This window comes from Chiloscyllium plagiosum, unplaced genomic scaffold (assembly GCF_037043375.1).
Source record: "Chiloscyllium plagiosum isolate Xiang-an unplaced genomic scaffold, Cpla_swu_hap1 HiC_scaffold_20, whole genome shotgun sequence".
Taxonomy (NCBI): domain Eukaryota; kingdom Metazoa; phylum Chordata; class Chondrichthyes; order Orectolobiformes; family Hemiscylliidae; genus Chiloscyllium; species Chiloscyllium plagiosum.
This window is the reverse complement of record NW_028270158.1, coordinates 8,531,174-8,554,544: the sequence shown is the minus strand read 5'-3', so window position 1 is coordinate 8,554,544 and position 23,371 is coordinate 8,531,174. Positions and strand designations below refer to the sequence as shown.

The window sequence follows — 23,371 nt, the reverse complement described above, 5'->3', positions numbered from 1 at the left end:
GCCCTCCCGCTCTCTCGCCCTCCCCGCTCTCTCGCCCTCCCGCTCTCTCGCCCTCCCGCTCTCTCGCCCCCGCTCTCTGCCTCCGCTCTCTCGCCTCCCGCTCTCGCTCCCCTCTCTCCGCCCTCCCGCTCCTCCCGCCCTCCCGCCCTCCCGCCCTCCCGCCCTCCCGCCCTCGCCCTCCCGCCCGCTCGCCCTCCCGCCCGCTCGCCCTCCCGCCCGCTCGCCCCTCCCGCCCGCTCGCCCTCCCGCCGCTCGCCTCCCGCCGCTCGCCTCCCGCCCGCTCGCCCTCACCGCCCGCTCGCCCTCCCGCCCGCTCGCCCCTCCCGCCCGCTCGCCTCCCGCCCTCTCGCCCCTCCCCGCTCGCCCTCCCCCGCCCGCTCGCCCTCCGCGCTCGCCCTCCGCTCGCTCGCCTCCCGCTCGCTCGCCCTCCCGCTCGCTCGCCCTCCCGCTCGCTCGCCCTCCCGCTCGCTCGCCCTCCCGCTCGCTCGCCCTCCCGCTCGCTCGCCTCCCGCTCGCTCGCCCTCCCGCTCCCCTCGCCCTCTCTCCCTCCTCTCCCATTCCTCCTCCATTCTCTCCTCTCCTCTCTTCTCTCCTCTCTTCCTCTCCGCTCTCCCTCTCCGCTCTCCCCCCCGCTCTCCCTCCCCCGCTCTCCCTCCCCCGCTCTCCCTCCCCGCTCTCCCTCCCCCCCGCTCTCCCTCCCCCGCTCTCCCTCCCCCGCTCTCCCTCCCCCGCTCTCCCTCCCCCGCTCCCTCCTCCCCTCGCCACCTCCCTCCCCGCTCTCCCTCCCCCGCTCTCCCCTCCCCTCCCCCTCCCTCCCCTCCTCCCTCCCCTCCCTCCCCTCCCTCCCCTCCCCTCCCTCCCTCCCTCCCTCCCCTCCCCCTCCCCTCACTCCCTCCCTCCCTCCCTCCCTCCCTCCCTCCCCTCCCACCCCTCCCCCCCTCCCCACCCTCCCTCCCCTCCCTCCCCTCCCCTCCCTCCCCTCCCCTCCCTCCACTCCCCTCCCACCCCTCCCTCCCTCCCCTCCCTCCCCCTCCCTCCCCTCCCACCCTCCCACCTCCCCTCCCACCCTCCCACCCCTCCCTCCCCTCCCCCCCTCCCTCCCTCCCTCCCTCCCTCCCCTCCCACCCTCCCTCCTCCCCTCCCCTCCCTCCCCTCACTCTCCCACCCCACTCTCCCTCCCCTCTCTCCCTCCCCTCTCTCCCTCCCCTCTCTCCCTCCCCTCCCCTCCCACCCTCCCCCTCTCTCCCTCCCCTCCCCTCCCTCCCTCCCCCCCTCCCTCCCCTCCCCCCTCCCTCCCCTCTCTCCCTCCCCTCTCTCCCTCCCCTCTCTCCCTCCCCTCTCTCCCTCCCCTCTCTCCCTCCCCTCTCTCCCTCCCCTCTCTCCCTCCCCACTCTCCCTCCCCACTCTCCCTCCCCTCTCTCCCTCCCCTCACTCCCTCCCCTCCTCTCCCTCCCCACTCTCCTCCCCCACTCTCCCTCCCCCCCCCTCACTCCCACCCCTCCCTTCCTCCCTCCCCTCCCTCCCTCCCTCCCTCCTCCCCTCCCCTCCCCTCCCTCCCTCCCTCCCTCCCTCCCCTCCCCCTCCCACCCTCCCTCCCTCCCTCCCCCCCACCCCCCCTCCCCCCCTCCCCCCCACCCCCCCCTCCCCCCACTCCCCCCTCCCACCCTCCCTCCCCCCTCCCTCCCTCCCCTCCCTTCCTCCCCTCCCTCCCTCCCTCCCTCCCTCCCTCCCTCCCTCCCTCCCACCCCTCCCCTTCCTCCCCTCCCTCCCTCCCTCCCACCCCTCCCTCCCTCCCCTCCCTCCCTCCCCTCCCCTCCCCTCCCCCTCCCCTCCCTCCCCTCCCCTCCCCTCCCCTCCCACCCCTCCCCCCTCCCTCCCCTCCCTCCCTCCCCCACCCCTCCCCTCCCCTCCCCTCCCCTCCCTCCCCTCCCCACCCCTCCCTCCCTCCCCACCCTCCCCTCTCTCCCTCCCCTCTCTCCCTCCCCTCTCTCCCTCCCCTCCTCCCTCCCTCCCACCCTCCCCCTCCTCTCCCCTCCCCCCTCTCTCCCTCCCCTCTCCCTCCCCTCTCTCCCTCCCCTCTCTCCCTCCCCTCCCTCCCTCCCCTCCTCCCTCCCCTCTCACCTCACTCTCTCTCTCTCACACTCTCACTCACTCACTCCCCCACTCTCACTCCCATTCTCTCCTCTCCTCTATTCCATTCTCTCCTCTCCTCTCTTCCTCTCCTCTCTTCCTCTCCTCACTTCACTCCTCTCTTCCTCCCCTCTCTCCCTCCCCTCTCTCCCTCCCCTCTCTCCCTCCCCTCTCTCCCTCCCCTCTCTCCCTCCCCTCTCCTCCCTCCCCCTCTCCCCTCCCCTCTCCCCTCCCCTCCCTCCCTCCCCTCCCTCCCCTCCCTCCCTCCCCTCTCCCTCCCCTCTCTCCCTCCCCTCTCTCCCTCCCCTCTCTCCCTCCCCTCCCTCCCTCCCCTCTCTCCTCCCCCCCCTCTCTCCCTCCCCCCCCCTCTCTCCTCCCCCCCCCCTCTCCCTCCCCCCCCTCTCTCCCTCCCCCCCCCTCACTCCCTCCCCCCCCCTCACCTCCCTCCCCCCCCCTCACTCCCTCCCCTCCCTCCTCCTCCCCTCCTCCCCTCCCTCCCTCCCCTCCCCTCCCTCCCTCCCCTCCCCCCCCCTCCCCCCCCTCCCCCCCCTCCCCTCCCTCCCCTCCCTCCCCTCCCCTCCCCTCCCTCCCCTCCCTCCCCCTCCCTCCCCCTCCCTCCCCTCCCCTCCCCTCCCTCCCTCCCCTCCCTCCCTCCCCTCCCTCCCTCCCCCCCTCCCTCCCCTCCCTCCCCTCCCTCCCCTCCCTCCCTCCCTCCCCTCCCTCCCCTCCCTCCCCTCCCTCCCTTCCCTCCCCTCCCTCCCTCCCCCCCTCCCCTCCCTCCCTCCCTCCCTCCCTCCCTCCCTCCCTCCCCTCCCCTTCCCTCCCCTCCCCTCCCTCCCTCCCTCCCTCCCTCCCTCCCTCCCTCCCTCCCTCCCCCCCCCTCCCTCCCCCCCCCTCTCCCCCTCTCCCTCCCTCCCCCCCCTCCCCCTCCCTCCCTTCTCTCTCTCTCTCTCTCTCTCTCTCTCTCTCTCTCTCTCTCTCTCTCTCTCTCTCTCTCCCATTCTCTCCTCTCCTCTCCTCTCTTCTCTTCCATTCTCACCTCCCCCTCTCCCTCCCCCCTCTCCCTCCCCCCTCTCCCTCCCCCCTCTCCCTCCCCTCTCCTCTCCTCTCCTCTCCTTTCCTCCTTCCTCTCTTCTTTCTTCCTCCTTCCTCTCTTCCTCCTTCCTCTCTTCCCCCTTCCTCTCTTCCTCTCTTCCTTTTTCCTCTCTTCCTCTCTTCCTCTTTCCTCCCTTCCTCCCTTCCTCCTTCATCTCTTCCTCCTTCATCTCTTCCTCCTTCATCTCTTCCTCCTTCCTCTCTTCCTCCTTCCTCTCTTCCTCCTTCCTCTCTTCCTCCTTCCTCTCTTCCTCCTTCCTCTCTTCCTCCTTCCTCTCTTCCTCCTTCCTCTCTTCCTCTCTTCCTCCTTCCTCTCTTCCTCTCCTCTCTTCCTCCTTCCTCTCCTCTCTTCCTCCTTCCTCTCCTCTCCTCTCCTTTTGCGATTTACGTATGAAAGAATTGAAACTAAAGTGGTAATTCTAACAGATGAGACACTCAACAAACAATCAAGGTCTTTTTCAATGTATAATTTCAGTTACATCATACTGTAAACTTTTGCTATAAATTTGTATCTTACAATCATGTACACCACAACCACCTGATGAAGGAGCAGGCTCCAAAAGCGAGTGCTTCCAATTAAACCTGTTAGACTATAACCTGGTCAGATTAGATCAGATTACTTAGTGTGGAAACAGGCCCTTCAGCCCAACAAGTCCACACTGACCTGCCGAAGCGCAACCCACCCAGACCCATTCCCCTACATTTACCCCTTCACCTAACCTGCACGTTTTTGGACTGTGGGAGGAAACAGCACCTGGAGGAAACCTACGCAGACACTAGGAGAATGTGTAAACTCCACACAGACAGTCGCCTGAGGCGGGATTTGAACCCGGGTCAGTGGTGTTGTGTGATTTTTAATTTCGTACACCCCAGTACAATGCTGGCATCTCCAAATCCTAAAATACAGTTTGTTTCCAACTGGGAAGTCAGTGGTTAATCCATTGCTTTCTACAAATAAACTGTGCAGTTTTGGCTGGCTAATCTCATTCCGACCCCTGTACAAATTTGGAGATATCTAAACTTTGAGTCTCTGTACTTGAGTAACTATTTTTATTCACTCATGGCAAAAGATTTTGTTTCCTTAATGCACTTTAAAGGGCTCAATTTGCTTTTTTTCAGTAGCCTGACAATGCTTTTGTTCATGTCAGATGCCCATCTAACTGAAAAGCAGATATGAAAATTGGCTTATGAAAACATTTGCTCCTGGTCTTAGTAAAGTGTCTTTTATTCCTTGCATTACTTTCACAAAGTAAGTTTTAAAATTTCGGAATGTATAAATTAATATTAATGGCTGAACAAACTGAATTGCTTAATCTCTACATTTATTTACAGAACACGAAGGTGGTGTTAGCTTCGTAAGTATTGACCCTAATGGACTGAAAGTGCTTGCAGCAACCACTACAGGTAACCTAGGATACCTGGATATACCCAGTAGAGGTTATACCACATTAATGAGGTCACATACAAACAAAATTCTAGCTTTCTCAGTTGATGGGATAAGGAGGCATCTTGTTACTGTATCTGAAGACTGCACCATCCGTGTGTGGGACCTGGACTCTATGCAACAAGTATGTATGTTCAAATTGAGCAGTAAGTATTTTTATATTTAGAGGTATGTGTATTTGGAGAGTTCCTTTGGAAAATGTCAACCTTTCCTAAATTACTATTCTCACTTGTCATAACTGGTCACTTAGGGTTTAGGATATAATGAAATGTAAAACAGGCCTCAGCCTAAATTTTATTTACAGTTCCCTTTCATAGTTACCTCATTAGAGAAATAATATGATTGCAGTTGTATAATGCCCCATGGTTAGTTCTGTTGAGAAATACATTTCCCTTTTATTAAAAATAGCAAAAACATTGTACATAACACCATTTTCTCTTCCTCACGCTCTCACTTACTTTCTCCCTCCTACTCCAAAGGAAAACTTGATACTCAAACTCTTTCAATAAAAGAATTGTATGCTTGTAAGTGATTTTGTCTTGCTGTGCGTTCTCGCATCCAAAGAAGTTAGAAGTGAGATGATTTCTTTAAATTCAAATGAATATGTTGACTTGTATTGTTAATGCAGTTGCCATGCAGTTAAATGCATATTTTCCTGAATAATAGATGTATGACTTTGTGAGTGCTGAAGAGACACCGTGTGCTGTGACATTTCACCCCACACAGCAAATCTTTGCTTGTGGATTCAGCAGTGGAGTAGTGCGAGTTTTCAATGTGGGGAATTCCAGTCTTCTGGCTGAACAACGGTGAGTTCATTTTTGATTATGAACATGTTTTTATTTTCTAATTTATTTTGTCCAAGCTTTCCAAAGTATACTTTGCTATGGAGAGGATGCATGAAGTTTCTGACCCTGGTTTTGCTAATATTTTGTGTGTGGTTTCCAGACAGCACAGAGGACAAGTGATTGGACTTGTGTTTTCCCCCAGTGGAGAGTATATGTACAGTGCTGGGTCCCTGGGTTCATTGGCCCTCTACAATGCAACTGAAGATAGTCACCATGTTATCAGGATCTTGGGTAAGATATAGAGTTAAATCCAGCTGATAATTGCTCACCCGCTTGCAGCACTTTCCAATGGCCATTGCCTTAATTGCAGGGTTAAGTGGTACTTTATGTGGGATGCTTGTAACGAGGTAACTAGTTTTGAGGGAATTCAGTGAAAGAGTAGTTTAGAGCAAGTAGCCGAGTGCCATGTTACCTGAGGCCAAAATGGCTGCTGTCCCATAACTGCAGTCACTGGTTTTATACATGATTATATTTTTAGTTTACTGAAACATGATTTAGAGTAGGAAGTAACAGGGTGCAAACTGAACAAAGTTCATAGTCTCAAATTAAACAAGGAAACAAATTTTGTGCCAAAAACATTGCGAAATGAGGACATGCGAACTCGGAGCAAGAATAAGTGTTTTGTCCAGCCCCCACTTGCTCTGCCATTCAATAAGATCATGGCTGACTTGGTTGTAACCTCATAACCACAGAAAGGATGTTCCTGATGGTGTTGAGTCAGGAATCGAGGGTCATAGTTTAAGGATAATTGGTAAACCTTTTTAAGATTGAGCTGAAGAGAAATTTCTTCTCTCAACCTGGTGAGACTGTGGAGTTCACTGTCACAGAAATTGGACGAGACCAAAACATTGTGTTTTCAAGAAGGAAGTAGGTGTAGCTCTTGTAGCTAAAGGCATCAAGGGATATAGAGAGAGAATGGGATGGGTATTGAGCTCGATGATCAGCCATAATCATAATGCTTGAGAGAGCAGACCCAAAGAGTTGAATGGCCTGTTCATATTTCTTCTTCCACCTTTACAAGAAAATAGTTCCAAAGACTGAACTCATTGAGAGGTTTTATGTCATCTGTTTTAAATGGGTGACCCCTGATTTTTAAAGAGAGATCCCTAGTCTTTGATACTCCTTTAGGAGAAAACATCCTTCCCACATCTACTCAATCAAGACCTCTCAGAATCTTAGTTGCTTCAATCAAATCACTTGCTTTTCTAAATTCCAGTGGATATGAACCTATCCTGTGCAACCTTTCCTCATAAGACATTGACTCCTTCCAGGTGTTAGTCTAGTAAATCTCTGAACTGCTTTCAATGCATTTACGTTCTTCCTTGAATCAGATAACCAAAACGGTGCACAGAACTTCAGATGTGGTTTCACCAGCACCCTGTAAAACTGAAGCATTACCTCCCCTACTTTTTATTCAGTTTGTCTTGTGATAAATGATAACATTGTATTTGCTTTCCTAATTCTTTGCTGTTCCTGGTGTTCTTTTGTAATTCATCCACTAGGATACCCAGATCCTTCTCCATCTCAGAGTTCTGCAATCTCTCACCATTTAAATAATATGCTTCTAGTCTATTCTTTCTGCCAAAATTCCAAACCTTAGCTATTTTACAATGGTGGCAAAAGTGAGAACTGCAGACGCTGGAAACCAGAGTTTAGATCAGAGTGGTGCTGGAAAGGCATAGCAGGTCAGGCAGCATCCGAAGGGCAGGAAAATTGATGTTTCGACCAAAAGCCCTTCATCATGATGAAGGGCTTTTGCCTGAAACGTCGATTTTTCTGCTGCTCAGATGCTGCCTGATCTGCTGTGCTTTTCCAGCACCACTCTGATCTATTTTACAATGGTGTCAAAACTTAAAAACCACTAATTGGCTGTCAATCACTTTGGAGTATCCAGGGATTTTCAAATTTGAATAGATAAGTGAAAGATTGTTTTATTGACTTGGTGAACTGTTATCTCTGGAGGCCCTTCATGAACTATTTAGCCCTTCCCTTTTCTTAACTGCTGTCCATTGACAGCATTATTCAATTTTGTTTATGCTACAACCCCAAATTCTACTTTGTGAGCACCTCACCCAACTTTTCCACTTTTTCTGATCTATCTGTTTGTGGTTGACCTGAATTGAGCCCCCCTTGAGTAGAAACGTCCTTTTGAGTATTGGGAAAACTGAAACCTACATATTTAGCCCTAGCACAAACTCTGTTCCATAGCCACTAACTCAGTTCTTCTCTGCTGTCTGATGCCAAACCAAAATGTTTGCAACTATGGCATCCTGTTTGAGATTAGCTTGAAACCACATATTTTCTTCATCAGCAAGAGCCAATTTCTCTCTCCTTAACATTACCTGTCTCAATTCAACTACTGGTGAAACCTTGGTCCTTACCTTTGGAATAATTAAATTTAGAGATTACAATATTATCCTCGCTATCCTTGCACCTTTCACATTCCATAACTTCAACTGATCCAAAATTACTGTTAGTCCAATGCTTAGTGAACTACATTGACTCCAAATCCAGCAACTCTTCTGATTTTAAAATTCTTGACCTTTTCAAATCCTTGCAAAGTCTTGCTCTTCCCTTTCTTTGTCTCTTTTCTAACTCTCAAAGTTTCTCCAATTCCTTAAGTTGCTGCACACATAGCAGCTGAGCCTTTAGTTGCCAAGACCCTAAGCTCTGGAAGTTCTTCTGTAAATCTCCACACGCCTCTATCTCTCTTTCTTCAGATGCTCTTTAAAAGTTATTTGGCCAAGCTTTTCATCGTCTGCCCTAATATCTTGTGATTTGGTGTCAAACTTTAAAATGGTTAGTGGCGATAGGATGGTAAGATCAAATGTCATGATGGAGTTCCATGGTTTTCTGTCCATTTAAGTTAATTTGCTGAAAAATCTGGAGTTGGATACTCCCTGCCAGATTTTTCATCATGTTCCATTCAGACAATGCTTTGCTTCCAAAGGCTCAAAGGAAAATTCCCCTTACGTATTGACAGAGAGAAAGGCAAATGGTTTACTCCCCTCACGTGACTGTGAAAGCTATCAGTGCCAAATAATGCTTCAATCTTTTATCTGAGGCAATTTATTTACTCTGTGTACACTGTTCTTCCAGGTAATGTTGTGGCAAGAGGCAGTTATCATGGCCCAGATGCACTTACAGTGAGCAGTGACAGCCGTTACCTGGCTTTTGTGGGCCCATCTGAATACATAGTCACTGTGATGGATGCTCACTCATTAGATGAGGTAATCTGCCATTGTTCGCCAGAGCAATTTTATCAAAGTCATAACACATTAACCCTTTTGTAAATGAAGCTCTTATGTTTTAAGTTTAAAAATCACAAAACACCAAGTTTTTAACTTTGTACACTCCAGTCCAACACCAGCCGGCATGTCCAAATCATGACTCTTATGTTTTAAATGTTTGTTTGCTGCAATTCCAAATGGACAGCAAATTTGTTTACAGCATTCCTAGTTTCTGCTGTTATTCTGGATCAAGTTAGGCAAACTCATAAATTTCCCTTTCTGTGGGAAAGCATTTACTATTTGATATTTTTATGCATCCATGAGACTTGTAAAATTATCAGCTTGTGAGGTGTCAAGACTTAGAAAAAAATGAAACATTTCCCAGAACAGTGTTTTGTTTCAGGATTTTGGTGGTGCAGAGCAGACCACAGCTGTTCCAGTTGTCATGAGAAAGTGATCCTTTTCGTTGAATCAGTATGGTCCTTGAGATGGTGCTGAATAAGAAATTCCAAGTTATTGACCAACAGAGATGCACAAACAGCGATACGTGTCCAAGCCACCATGATGTGTATTATAGAAATCTACAAGAAAGATATATCTTTCTCTAGATGTGTACACACAAATCTGTGAGAATGTTATTGCAAACTGCCCCAAGGGCTCCCTGCCTGATTTGAATGGCATTCATTGATGTTACCCTCCCTTGGATCTTTAAGGGGTCCTACTCAAATCTCCAAATGTTTGAGTACTAGCCAGCATTTTAACCACCATACCCTGACTTGGGCAGCCAACTTTTGTTTGTTCCCTAGTGAATCCTTTCTGATCCTCCTTAGGTTTCCTATTTGCCTGGTATTTACCTTGACGTACTTGACATTCTCAGGCAGTGTGTCCTACCTTCCACAATTATAACAGGACCCTCTTGTCCATCAGTGAGCCATCCTTGGCTTATTTCCCTCCTGTCTTCCCTATAACTTGTCTAGTTCCTGTTTGTCCCTTGTGAATTTTCTCTCTCTGGGCACAGGGATATTTGTATTCGTTAGGCTGCCTTTTGTATTATTGAACCTCCATTATGTTATGATCACTCAGGCCATCCTAGTTTAATATCTTGCCCTTTATTCCAGACAAAAGTAATTAATTTTTAAGATTTTAATTACTTAGTTTAGGCTTCCCCATACAATTGATTTCTACTGAATGCCCTCTCATCATTTGATAATGTGATCCTCATTTTAGTTCCACATTATCATCTGTGATTTCCTGACAGTCCTGGTTGGTGATTATCTTTGATTCAGAAAGGTCGCCCATTCCCATTGTTGCTTCATTGTGGTCAGATCTCTGGCCATTCTGTTTCTTTATCAGTTGGTGAGCCACTTCATACTGTTATAAAGACTAATCTTTAGGGCCTGTGCTTATATATTGACCTCCTACTAAAACTTCCAGTACTCATTTTTCTTCTGTATCTTCCAGACATGGCCCTGACACCTCCACCTGTTCATGCCCTGACTGTTACAATGGGCCTTTTCCAATTTTAATTTCTTCAGTTTTCCATCAACCAACTCCACTTTCCTGTGTGAGGCGTGCTTTCCCAGAATTTCTACTTCCTTTTGAGTGTTTACTGTTTTCACACTGATCTCTATAATGTTAATGACTGTATCCATACATCTAAACCACCTTTGCTATTCATTTCTGCCTTTTTGGGGCCAATCTGATCACACCTCGACTCATCCTAATGGATACTCTGAGCTCATTGTCTTCCTTATCCCAGCCTTTAACTTCTCACGGTTTTACTTCACTTCCATTGTTATGGGAAGATCACTTTTCCTCCCCTACTTTGTTTGTGGTGCTATCTGTTGAATCAGATTTCCTACTGGTGTCCCTGTTCGTCTTTGACAGAAGACTAGAGGGAATTCCCTTCGTTCAAGTACCTTCACTAAACTACACCACTGCACCAGCTTCTCAAGATAACTTAGTCCCTTAATTGAATTAACCATAATTCTTAAGGAAGCAATTGCAAGTTACAGTTCCAACTACAATTGTGTTACCTAGGACCTTGACCTGTTAGACATTAAACCCAATATTCCTAACTTAATTTCTTTATTTAATACTCTCAATGTTCCAATGTCTGTTTTCTGATTGTGTTGTAGGTCCCTTTGTAGAATTGACCGATCTCGACCATCTTACTTCAGTGCCTTTAGTAACAGAAGCATGTCATGATCTGTTTGCATCTATTCTATTGGCTTGGTCCATCTTAACCAATTCTGAACAGGAGTCATTTTCCTTGAAGTCTTAATTCAGTTTCTTTCTCCCCAGAGTTGCTGAGTTTCTCCAGTACTTTGTTTTTATTTCCCACCAACTGAAGTCTCCTCCATCAGTTCATTTTGTTCTGTTTGGTTTGCTTTTGTATAATAAAGCTAATTTGTTTTAAGCTGTGGAATCTTAGTTCATTCTTTTTCTAAAGTTGGTTCATCTTTAAATGATGCTTGTTGCTCAGAGCTAAGCTGTAAGTAGAGAGGTTTGCTCGCTTGGTGCCCTCAGCCTTGCTTTAAGCAACCTATTGATCTGTGAAATGTATGCAGAGACTATTATCATGCATTTAAATTTTGATTTGATAAATATGACAGGGCTGTTATGTAACAAGAGAAAAGCAGCTTCTGCTGTCATGTGCTTCATTCATTAAAGGAAACATGATAAAATTGGGGATTGAAAGTATTTAACTGAATCATGCACATTTTCAAAGTTTTCAATAGTAATCTGAACCTTTTCTACTTTAAGATGTGCTGTAGCTTATTAAGTAATTTGTGGAGACACTTATTCCAACAGTGTGACCACTACAATACAGGTTTGTCTGTTATTAGCAGCAAGAGTCTGTTTTCAGATATAACCTTTCTCTTACAGATAATGCTTATAGATGTTAGTATTCTGGACCTGGAGACGACAACGCTTGACACCGCTGTCAAAGTCTGCTATTCATCCGCTGCAATTAACCAGCTGCTCGTGACCACTTCCTCTAATAAGATTCTGTGGCTGAATGCAAGGACAGGGAAATTAATTCGGGAGGTAGGTATCTTGTGGTGAGGATGTTTCCTAATAAAACGTAATTAACTGGTAATTGTAGCATTATAAACATAATGATTGCAAGAGTTAATACTGCAATTTAACTTACAACAAAAATTTTGCCAAGTATTTGAAAAATACATTCCCATATTTAGAATTATTAAAGATGTACTTACAATTCCGTTTTGGCTACTGGAGTGTTCTAGATTCAATTCTTGATTTCAGTTAACTGGTTTCATTCACGTTAAGATGCTGCAAGTACAATTTGTGTGCCAGTTTAGATTCATTTTAAATTAAAATGTTTGGTTTTAATATGCTAAATTGGAAATAGAATTGTTGGTCAGACTATGTACAGTTTGTTGATAATAGATTCTATCAAACTGACTTCAGACAGATCATCCTCCTTCATCAGTACTAATATTAGATACAAGATTAATAATCTGGGATGGGAAAAGACCATTAGTTAAACTATTAGAAATTATTATCTAAACCAGTATAGTAGACATGCTTATTCTCTTCTGTTTTACAGAAATTCTTTGTTTTCTTTATAGTAATTAGACTTTATTGTTCCAATAGGTTTGTAATATACACAAGACAGTCTCCACATCTTTAGCTGTGAGTGAAGACATTCAGTACCTCCTGACTACAGGGGAGAAGGTCATTAAAGTCTGGGATTATCATATGAAACAGGACATTAATTTTCAGGTATGCATTTCCATTGTTAATGTTTTTAAACTTCTCCATGATGCGCTGGAAAGGCTGTTGAAACAACGCTTACCCGAACAGTGAGTTCACAATCTCATTGATAATGATAGGCACTGAGTATAAGCACAGAGATATCCAAACACAGTGGTTGCATAAAATCACCGTAGCAACGTTCTTAAATGGTAAAAAAGCATAATAAATATTCAAATGTTTTATTCTGAATTATCGTATTAGCTTTGGGCAATATATAGCAGGAGGTTTCATATGGTAAAAAAGAGGATAAGTTTCATTTTAAAACACAAAAAGGTTAGAATGACATAGTACATTAGTACTAATACACAAGCAAAATCTGAGTTTAGCTTAACATTTCATTCAACTGATTGACATTGAGAGAGAAACAAAATAAAGGAAACACTAATCTTTTTGTGTTTTAAAATGAAATTTCTCCCTTTTCTTTTCCCCACATGAAAACCTCCATCTGTATATTGTCCAAAGCTCATAGGATAGTTTCAGCTGCCTTTCCAGTACACCTTGGAGATGTTTTGTTATGCCTCACCACTATAGGATTATAGGAGGGCTCTAAAGAGAAGGAGAGCACTGAGCATAGGTGAGTTGACTTCACTGAAGTTATGAAGATCAAGTATAGCAGATGATTTAGCAAACACATTTTGCGTTTGCACCTGACATCAGAATGCATCCAAAGGGCAGATAATGAAGTTGAAGTAAGTTATTCTAACCTTGCATAAACACTCATTTCAATTGAGACATTAATATCTGAAGTATTCCCCATGAATGTGACATGCAACAGTGCTAAATCTCTTAAGCCAGTAAAGTTCTCGACTTAGTCTGCTGAGTTAACTCATATCAAATCACTGCGGTTGGTTTAATTACTAGATTTAATTTAGTTAGGTTGGGAAAGTTTTAAAACAAGAAGTTGCCAGATTTCCTATTTCCTAAAACTTCTCTGCAGTAACCACTGATGGAAAGTATGCATGCAAACTCATGGCAATTATTTGGTTGTAGTGTTTCATACTTTTGAATACTCTTTCAATATAATGACTGACCCACGTGTGAGGTATGGTTATTTGGACTGACTGAGTGCACATTCAATATCTGAAATTCCACCACAGCATGAGTCACTGCCTTAGAACAGCAAGGGAGAACCCAAAATTAAATTAAAAACCAACTTAAACTGAAGAATTTTACTTTTGATCCACAGCCACAAATCTAGGGTATACGTAATTGCATACCGATGTTATATACTCCCATCTGATATGTTGTCTTAAACTCAGCTTCTAAACCAAATATTCAAAGTTATGTATGTTTTATATTCATTAGAGTACATTTGATCCTGCACAGATAGGTGTTTATTTTTAGGAAGATTTGTCTTTGTCTTCTAGCTATTTGGATTATTACCCTGAGCAAATGAATTTGGTTCACCTGATCATCTTGGTTTTATGGACAGCATATGTTGTCCAAGACTGAACAAAGTCTGTCATTTACGTTTAATTGCTCAGTTCCTCTTACCTATAGTTTTGTTTCATGATGCATTCGTCTGAATAGTTTCTACTCTTGTTTGTATTTGTTTTGTTTTGCTAGGTGTTCATTGGTCACTCTGAAACAATTCAGCAAGCTATGTTCACTCCAGACCAATTAAGTGCAATCAGTGTTGGAGATGCAGTGTTTATCTGGGATTTTCTTGCTTGTGTACTAGATCAGGAGACCAGGTAAACAAAATGATATTGTTATTTACAAATACTTGTACTTCCAAATATGATACCATACAGATATGTAACTTTAAAAACTGGGCATGTAAATATTTCCAGTACTTACAAATGGTTGCTTTGCATTGCCCTGCATTGTGTTCCCACAAATCAATTTGCAAGTGAATTCCAGAACTGAACCTTTCACAACTTAGGGACTGCCTGTACACAAATAACTTCTTTAACCTTGTTGGGATTCTGGCAGCACTTTATAAAAGGCTTGTAGACCACTATGTGGAATTCATTTTAATAAAATTTGAATGCTGTGTGGAAATACTTTTGTTCTTTAGAGTGACAAAAGTTCATGGAGCAATGTAAGAATTGAGGTGAATCAGTAAGGAATGCAGAAAGTCAGGAGAGTGTTTTAAAAAGAACTTTAAACGTTTAGAGAGTATTGTTAATTAATGGTTAGGAATTATTTTTATTTTTTGTCTTTAGCAGCCTCCCTTCAATTCAGCCGTTTCCCCTCCTTGGAACTGGTGAGTTCTCACTACTTAAAATGTATTGACTTCAATTTGCATAATCTTAAACCTTGCAGAATTTGTAGTCATAGAATCATTACAGCACAAAAGGAGACCAGGCAACCTGTCAGTCCATTCTGGCTTTCTGTAGAGTGACCGTTTCCCCCTCCATCCTCTAGTCTTGCTAAATCTATTTCCTCAGGTGCCCATCCAACTTCCATTTGAAATTATTCGTTGTCCCTGCTTCCATCATCCTCAATAGACAGTGTGTTCTAGAGCATTACTACTCACTGCATTTAAAAAGTACCCTCCTTGCATCTCTTACCCAAATCTTTTTGTCCCCTAATTCTTGTACTATCAACTAATGAAAATGGAATTATTTTGTCTCCCTTATCCAAACTTGTTATAATCTCTGCACTTTGGTCAGACCTCTCCCCAGTCTTCTTTGCTTCAAGGAGCACAGCCCCTACTTCAGTTTTGAGGAGACTTATAGAAATAATTGCTTTGTGGTAGAATTAGCAGTTCTTTGGAAAAATGTTAGTTAATTCAGAAGAGTGAGCATGGATTTATTAAGGGTGTGCCATGTTTAACTAACTTGCTGCTTTTAAGATAAAAGAGAGGGTTGATGAGGGCAAAGCTGTTAATATGATATGCACTGACTTCAGAACATTCAGTGCAGTACCACACAACAGTTGTGCAAATAAATTAGTAGTCCATTGAATAAAATGAGCAGTAACAATATAAATATTAAATTAGCTGAGGATAAGACATAGAGTAACAGTGGGTTTTTTTGGGCTGGAAGAAGATTTGTAGTGAGGAAAGTTTGTAGTGGAGTTCCCCAGGGGTCAATACTGGAACTCTTGTTTTTCTTGGCACATATACTTGGGCTAGTTCTTTGTGTGCATGGATAGTTTTAAAGTTTTTTACACAATACAAAACTTGGGAGAATTATTAACTTTGAGGATGAGACTGTTGAGCTTCAAAAGAACATTGACACGTTGGTGTAGTGGGTGAGTAGGTAGGAGATGAAGTTCAATGTAGCGAGGATTGAGTTGATGCATTTTGTTGCAAATATCAACAGACCGTATAAAATAAAGGGTACTATTCTAAAGGGTGTGCAGGAGCTGCAAAACCTCAACGTATATGTGGATAGACATAGAAGGTGGCAGGCCAGGTAAAGTAAGCTGTTAATGAAGCATATTGTATTTTAACCTTCAGTAACAAGGGTGTAGAATCCAAATCAGAGTTTAAGCTGCACTTATATATGACATTGGTTAGACCTCAGTTGGAGTATTGTCTACAGTTCTGGGCGAAGAATGTGAATGCATTGCAGAAGAAGTTTATAAGAATGATCCAGGGATGCAAAACTTCAATTGTGATAAGTTGGAGAAGAAAGTGCTGCAGTGGTAATGCCAGTGGACTAGTAATCCAGAACCCCAGACTAATTTCTGGGATGATGTGTTCAAATTCCACCATGGCAGATGATGAAATTGACATTCAATTTTTTTTAAAATCTGGAAATAAAAAGCTAGCCTAATGGTGACTATGTAACTACTGCTGACTGTTACTAAAACTCATTTGATTTACTACTTATGCTATTTGTTAAGGAAGTCCATCATCCTTACCTGGTCTGACCTGCATGTTACTCCAGACTCTGGTATTGACTCTCTGAGCACATGATTTCATTTTATTCATAACTAGCAGAATTTTTATTTGATGACAAACATTAAACAATGGATATAATTCTCTTCTTTTTTTATTTTAGAAGCTCCCTCAGTTGCAGAGGGCAATGAGGTTTGCCAAAATGGTGGGATGCCTCGCCAGTCAGTACCAGTCCCCAGCTCCTCCCCACCACTCAATGTCAGTGTTATTGAAAGAAATGAGCAGGATGGTGAGTAATATAGGAGACAGTTTAGGGTTCCCATCCAATTGTGTACACAAAATAAAAATATACAACTTACACCTGCACACATCATGGAAATATGTCATCAACAATTATTCACTGGTGAATATGATTGTCCACTTGGGAAATTCTGCCATTGGTCATGGTTTCTGCATGTCCTTGTGCGACTGATGAGGCCAATCCTAGAGCCACATTTCTGACCAGACATTTAGCAGGTATTTCTGGAAGTGGAAATAAACTTTGGCCCTGAGATTGTTAGTATTCTCTTTTTCTGTTACATTTCAGTACTTCTCTTGGTAGACACCTTTTGCAGGGCATCTCCTCTTATGGGAATGCAGTAGCACATCCGACACACATTCCTTGATGGAAGGTAGATCTAGTTCCAGTGGCAAGGAAACCTTGACTGGGGTTTTTCTACAGCTGCAATCTTCATCTGCTGTTGCAGTCATTGATGTCACACAAGTACCTTCTGCCTGAATCTCTGTTGAGGTCTTGTTTTGGGTTGTACTTTGCCTGGTATCTGTGTCTGATCTTACTATCTTATCTGACAATTCACCCTCAAGAAGTCCTGAGAATCCTGTACTTATACTTTTTATTCTAACCAATGAATCAAATTAATGAAGAAACTACAGGTCTGCTAAGACCAAGACTGAACTAATCTCAAACCCATGACCACAGCCATTGAGAATAATAACGACAGCAGATATATGCAAGCACCACCATCTGCAAGTTCGCCTTCAAGCCACTTACCATCCTGAATTGGAAATGTATCATTGTTTCTTAAATGTCACTGAGTTAAAGTCCTGTAGCTCCCACCCTAATTGCATTGTGGATGTGCCTATACCCCAAAGACTGCAACGGTCCAAGAAGGCAGCCACTTATCATTTTCTCAAGGGTAGTTGCCTAAATGTCAGAGTTTCTGGTAGTATTAGCTGATTTGATACACCATCTGCGCAAATATTATACTTTTGGTCAATTGATTTGGCTTGTACACGTACACAATCCTTTATCTGAAATCCGAAAAACTCCGAACTCCGAAGTTTTTTTTCTGCATAACAAGATTGTTTGGCATGTAATCAGGTGACCCAACTCCACACCCTCTCAACCCATGTCACTCATGTGACATGACAGCATGCCTCAGTACCGGCAGGTGTGATTTGTGTCTCAGCGCTCATACTAGTCACACGTGAAAACATAGTTTATTCTGAAATCTGAATTCCGAGAAACTACTGGCCCCAAGGATTTCGTATAAAGGATTGTGAACCTATACTGTACTAACAGATTGTGTGGGACTTTTCTTCCAAGTGTTTTTGTCTGATGTGGAGAGTAAAGATAACATCAATCAAAATGATGACTCGATCACTGTTGGAAGAATTGGAGACTCAATACTGCAAGTCCATGAAAACATGCGTTCTGGCGAGAATGTGACAACTTCCATGAAGCCTGTTTCCCTTCAGGAATACCAGAAAGAGCTGGATGAACCAGGTAGCTCAGCCCTCAGTGCTCTGCATGCCATTAGTAATTCTAGCACTGCTAGAGAGCATGGGTTTTAAATTTGAAATCAAGCATGCAGTGAAAGATGGTACTGTAAGTGACCAACTCCATATTACTAATAATTGCCTAAAATATCACGGGAAGGTTGAGAGCCCATATCATGAGAGGGTTTTTTGTGTTGTTCATTCTTTATACTTGTTATGTAACTGATCGTAATAGTTTTATATATTGTGTTGATAACCTTGCTCAATGTTGAAGAAGCTCAATCCACCTTATTTTCCATAATCCCTTAATAGATATTTCCAGTTGAGGATCAAAAACACCTTGTTCTGCCCTTCATAATAACAAAAATGCGTTTTGGTTTCTTATTTTTTGCGAGCTGTGTGTGACACTACTTTAGAATGGGTTATGATCATTTAAAACAGTCACATTTATCTATGTTTAACATTGATAACATGAATACTTCTGTGAAACTGTAATTCATATTTAGAACATCCTCTGTTTATATGAGCAAGTATATCTGTCACGATAATACTTTTAACCAAAGCTCTGTCAATTGCTATTGATAAAAAAAAAATGCATGCATGTGTTACTTGATTGCAATAAGATTTTAACATGTTCCTTTTTCATAGCATCTTGGTTCGGAGACGGAGATTTCCCACACAACAATAAACGTCCAGATTCATACAAGCATTTTGCTGCTCAATTCAAAGCCGCATCTGTATCTCAGGTACAATTACTGTCATTATTTTGTATATCTTTATATATATTTTGCAAAGCTACAGGAAGGCTCAATCAATTTACTGGGCCACTTGTGACTTTGATGACATTTTCACTTTGCATCCAGTTCAATCCAAGTGCGCATAACCTAGAAATAAGTGTTGTCGTCATTGACAGCCATGCCCATCTTCCTGGTAAACCAGACTTGACGCTGCCTGAGAATGTTCTCTTCCAGACAAAAAAAATCTTATGATGACTTGTTTGAAGTTGCCTGAGCATCTGTAGTAGAAAGTTGGTTGTGTCACAGAGTTGGTCCCTTTTTTTCCTAGAATCTGTTCCTAACTCAAGGATACCATGTCCTTGATTTTTTTTTTCAGAGGGTTCATTAATCCCTCCCAGCTCCGAGGTGACTAGTTTCGTACAGAGATGATAAGGGATTTTGAGAGGCCTTTGTTTATATGTAAATGGATGAGACTTCAGGCCAAAGTTGTCATGTTTTAGAAGTGACTTATATAATGAAAGGGGAGTGGCCAGCTGAGCAGTTCAGTCTAGAACTAATTAGCAGTTCAACAGTGAGCTGTGTGGAAGCAGGTTGCTAAACTCTCTCTCTCCTTCTGTCCTTCTAACCTCAATCTTTAAGCACTTGTTCCATTTTTAACTTTTTTTTTAAGGGGGTTTGCTTATTGGGATTGTTGTGTATATTCGGACCAGCATAATTAAGTCTAGTTTGGATAGACTGAGTTCTATTGGGGTTCTTTATTCTGTTCTTTGTATTTCATTTTGTGAATAAATTTTTGTCTGTTTTAAAACCTAGCTACCTCACTCTGGGTAATTTTTGCTGTACACTTACTGAAACAAATTGCAAAGTTATGATCTGCAAACTTAAGAAGTTTTGATGGTCTATCCTAATCTATAACAGTTGAGTTCCTCACCATTGTCCACCAAAAGCCATGTCAAATGGAAGCCATTTTCTTTCTCTTCACCCTTGAAGCCTTAACCCTTCATATTACTGTAGATTATCAAGATTGTAACATGGTGTTTTTATGTCTAAGGTATGTCATCAAAAAAGACAGGCACATTTGATTTTAAATTGTTTGAAGCTCAAGGTAAGAGCAACATTCCCACTGCTAAGTTACAGAAGACACTTCAGGCTAAGTAAAGGATCTGCTGTTATTTTTATTCTCCACACTAAACTGGGAATGTTGATCTAGTTTCAGGTTGGAACCAACTGTGTAAACTTCCTGCAGTCACGAGCAAAGTACTTGCTTCTTATACTTTTCCTCTACTCCCTAAAAAGGAACTGGGATTGGGGCCACCCCATCCCTTTGCTGTAATGTCATATTTGTTATTCCCACCAGGTTATCACACTTGTATTTTTATTTTTTATTTGATTTTTTTGATAAGGGGTTTAGAGTAGAAAAGTATCTGTTCAATAACTTTAGTGCCAAATGGATGTTCAAATTTTTTGACTTAGCCATGTTTGACAGTAAATAAGATTAAAGAGAGCATGATAAGCATGGATACAAACTGGCTTTAGTGATGCTGTTACTTCAGGCTGAAAATGGTTCTATGTTGGTGTTTGCAGGGTTCATTCCGCTTTTAGTGTACACTGATGCCTTGAATTTGGTAGAGAGTACAATGTTGAAATTAGCAGATGAAACAAAACTTGGGCTGCAAACAGTGAGGATAATAGTACTGGACTTCACGTAAGACATAGAGAGGACTGTGGAATGGGTAAACACATTACAGATGACAATCAAAGTGTGAAGTGATGCATTTAGATAGGAAGGTTAAGGAGTGACAGTGCAACCTAAATGAATCAATTTCAAAGACAGTGCAAGAGCAGAGATATATGTGCATTTGTGCACACATTTCTGAAAGTGACAGGACAGATTATCCAAAAAAATCCCGAGTGCATGGGATCTTGAGCAGTATAAAATAGTCTTATATATTACAAAAGCCATAAAATTATGCTAAATCTGTATAAAACACTAGTTTTGGCTTTCTTTGAAGTTTTTTGTATTTCTGGCATTTCACTTTAAGAAGTTAATGAAAGCTTTGGAGGAGGTACAGAAGGAATTTGAGAATGATTCCAAGTGTGAGGAACTAAAATTACATGGATAAGTTAAACTTGAGTTGCTCTCCTTAGAGTAGCAAGGGTTACGAGGAGATTTGCAGTGTTTTACAGCAAATAGGATTAAAGAGAGCAGGATCAGCATAAATACAAACTGGTTAAATGACAGAAAATGGAGTTGTGATGATAGTGTTATTTCAGATTGAAGATGTTTCTGTGCTGGTGTTTCCAGGGTTCATGCTGCTTTTAGTGTACATTGTGGTCTCTACCAAAATCTGTGAGCGGCGTTCAAAACCTTGAAATATTTTGATGGTGATTCCCAAAGGAAAGGTGTTTTTGATTGTTGTTATGGATACCTCTTTCGCAGAAGTCAACTTTTTTTTCCCCATGTTAAAGATATGAATGCAGAACCTAATAGGGTAGTAGGTACAGATTCAAAAGCAACCTTCAAAAGAAAATTGAATAAATGCTTGGAGAGCAAGGAATACGATGCATAACAGCGGTGAAAACTTATGTAGATTTCATGTTCTGAATTCTATACTGGTTTATGTGCTGATTCAACCTGCACACCTTCAAATTACTCCATGTTCACTTTACTCTTTATGCATATTATAGTAATATAGTATTCTCAACTGTCATTGTAACTTTGCTTCCCAGGTTGCAGTCCTTTCTGATGGGAAAGAGGATCTGAAGCTGAAAGTAGTAATTGGATACAATGGAAATGGAAGAGGAAATATGGTCTGGAATCCTGATACAGGTAATTGTTAGGACATGGCCCCAACTGGGAAGCTATGATTCGATAGAAAAGAGAACTTTGTTTGGACTCCAATTTGGGTAACCAGAATGGGAAATATGTATGATCTAGTTAACATGCACACATGCAGCAAATATAATGTTATGTTTATGAATGCTTTACTTACCTTGAGATGCATGCTAAATTAAAACCGTCACTTGTACCCACAATAACTTTCCTATTCTTTTCACCTTGTTCATCAACAGTGGTGGATAGTAAGCACATACTTAGTGTAATTAGGTATGGTATGAATGATTTCTCACTTTTTAAGTGTTTGCTTAACATGTACAGTGACTGTCATTGAGACCATGTATTAAACGTTTCTTTGACTCTGTAGGTGTTTAACTCTGAGAAATGCAAGTGTGCCTTTTTGCACTATTTCAAATATACCTCAAATAAGCTTTCTGTGATATTTTATTGAATCATAATTGGATCTAAATTGCATTTTAGTTCTGATAAATTCATTTATTATTGAGCTGTTCAGACCAAGATTGAGGTTTAATCCCTGTTTTATACTAAATTAGCTGATTCCAAAGTTTTGACAACAAGAATATCACAACACAATGGAGAAAGAAATAACCAGGGCTCCAGTACTTGTCCTTTTTCCAATGGTGTCAGTTGGAAAGAGCACCTACACAGATTGATTTAAGGTTGTGAAATAAGGATAATGGAGCTCATCCCTCAGCAAATTAGTGAAAAGGGTTAGATTGTAATTCAATATTCAGATTGAATAGCCTCAGGTAAAATTATTCTTGTACATTTTGGTTGATTCACAATTTAAAGTCAATTTCATATATTCAACTTGTATACCAAACCTTAAAAAAAAATCCCTCTGAAACACAGCTATTCTACAGCAAGTTGTTACCTACGTCTGATTAATCAATTTGTTGGATTCTGTTTATTAGTGACCTTGTAGTTCTGATCAAAAGTTTGGACAATGTTTGTGCCATTATTTTTGGTTAATCCTTCTGTCTCTTTCTCCCAGCGCTATTTGCATATTCTTGTGGCTGTTTGGTGGTGATTGAGGACTTGCATTCTGGATCTCAGAAACACTTAACTGGTCACTTGGAGGAGATCTCTACACTTGCAGTTAGCCATGATGCACAGGTAGAATTGTGGTACCTCTACACTTGGGGTAGAATTAGTGGAAATTTAATCTTGTCACCCACTGGGATACTTTAACATACATAAATGAATAGTGCTGCATTTGGTCACTAATCTACTGATGATGAAAATGTCTTCAACATGGGTTGCAGGTAGTGCTTCCTCAATCATCAGTAAGTGACTTTTTTTTTTAGGCTTTTTAATCTACTAATCTATATCGTATGTAAAAATCTCTCCACGCTGATAAATTTGTCAGAGTAGGAAAGAAAAAGATAGTGTGTTACTCTGTGTTAAAATTAATTCAGTGATTTACAGGAGTAGATTTAGGACAGAGATGAGGAGGAACTGCTTTTCCCAGAGAGTAGTGAATCTATGGAATTCTCTACTCGAGGAAGCAGTAGAAGCAACTTCATTAAATATATTCAAAATACAGTCGGATGGGTTTTTGCATGGTTGGGGAATTAAGGGTTATGGGGATAATGCAGGTAGGAGGAGCTGAAACGATGAATAGATAAGCCATGATCTTAATGAGTGACCGAGCAGGTTTGATGGGCTAAATGGC

At 43.1% G+C, this 23,371-nt stretch overlaps 1 protein-coding gene across 3 annotated transcripts in view; it reads left to right on the top strand.

The window, feature by feature from the left end:
- Positions 1-23,371, top strand: part of wdr90 (WD repeat domain 90) — an 84,332-nt gene that overhangs the window by 41,711 nt on the left and 19,250 nt on the right. For 2 of the 3 annotated variants that reach the window (XM_087997636.1, XM_087997635.1), the window contains exons 20-32: positions 4,558-4,793; positions 5,336-5,475; positions 5,615-5,745; positions 8,614-8,744; positions 11,634-11,795; positions 12,369-12,497; positions 14,097-14,224; positions 14,699-14,739; positions 16,487-16,612; positions 17,930-18,109; positions 18,751-18,848; positions 21,570-21,669; positions 22,691-22,812. In XM_087997636.1, coding sequence (XP_087853762.1) covers positions 4,558-4,793; positions 5,336-5,475; positions 5,615-5,745; positions 8,614-8,744; positions 11,634-11,795; positions 12,369-12,497; positions 14,097-14,224; positions 14,699-14,739; positions 16,487-16,612; positions 17,930-18,109; positions 18,751-18,848; positions 21,570-21,669; positions 22,691-22,812 — 1,724 coding nt within the window. The remainder of the gene's footprint in view (positions 1-4,557; positions 4,794-5,335; positions 5,476-5,614; positions 5,746-8,613; positions 8,745-11,633; positions 11,796-12,368; positions 12,498-14,096; positions 14,225-14,698; positions 14,740-16,486; positions 16,613-17,929; positions 18,110-18,750; positions 18,849-21,569; positions 21,670-22,690; positions 22,813-23,371) is intronic. The other variant, XM_043712081.2, reaches the window with a different exon arrangement.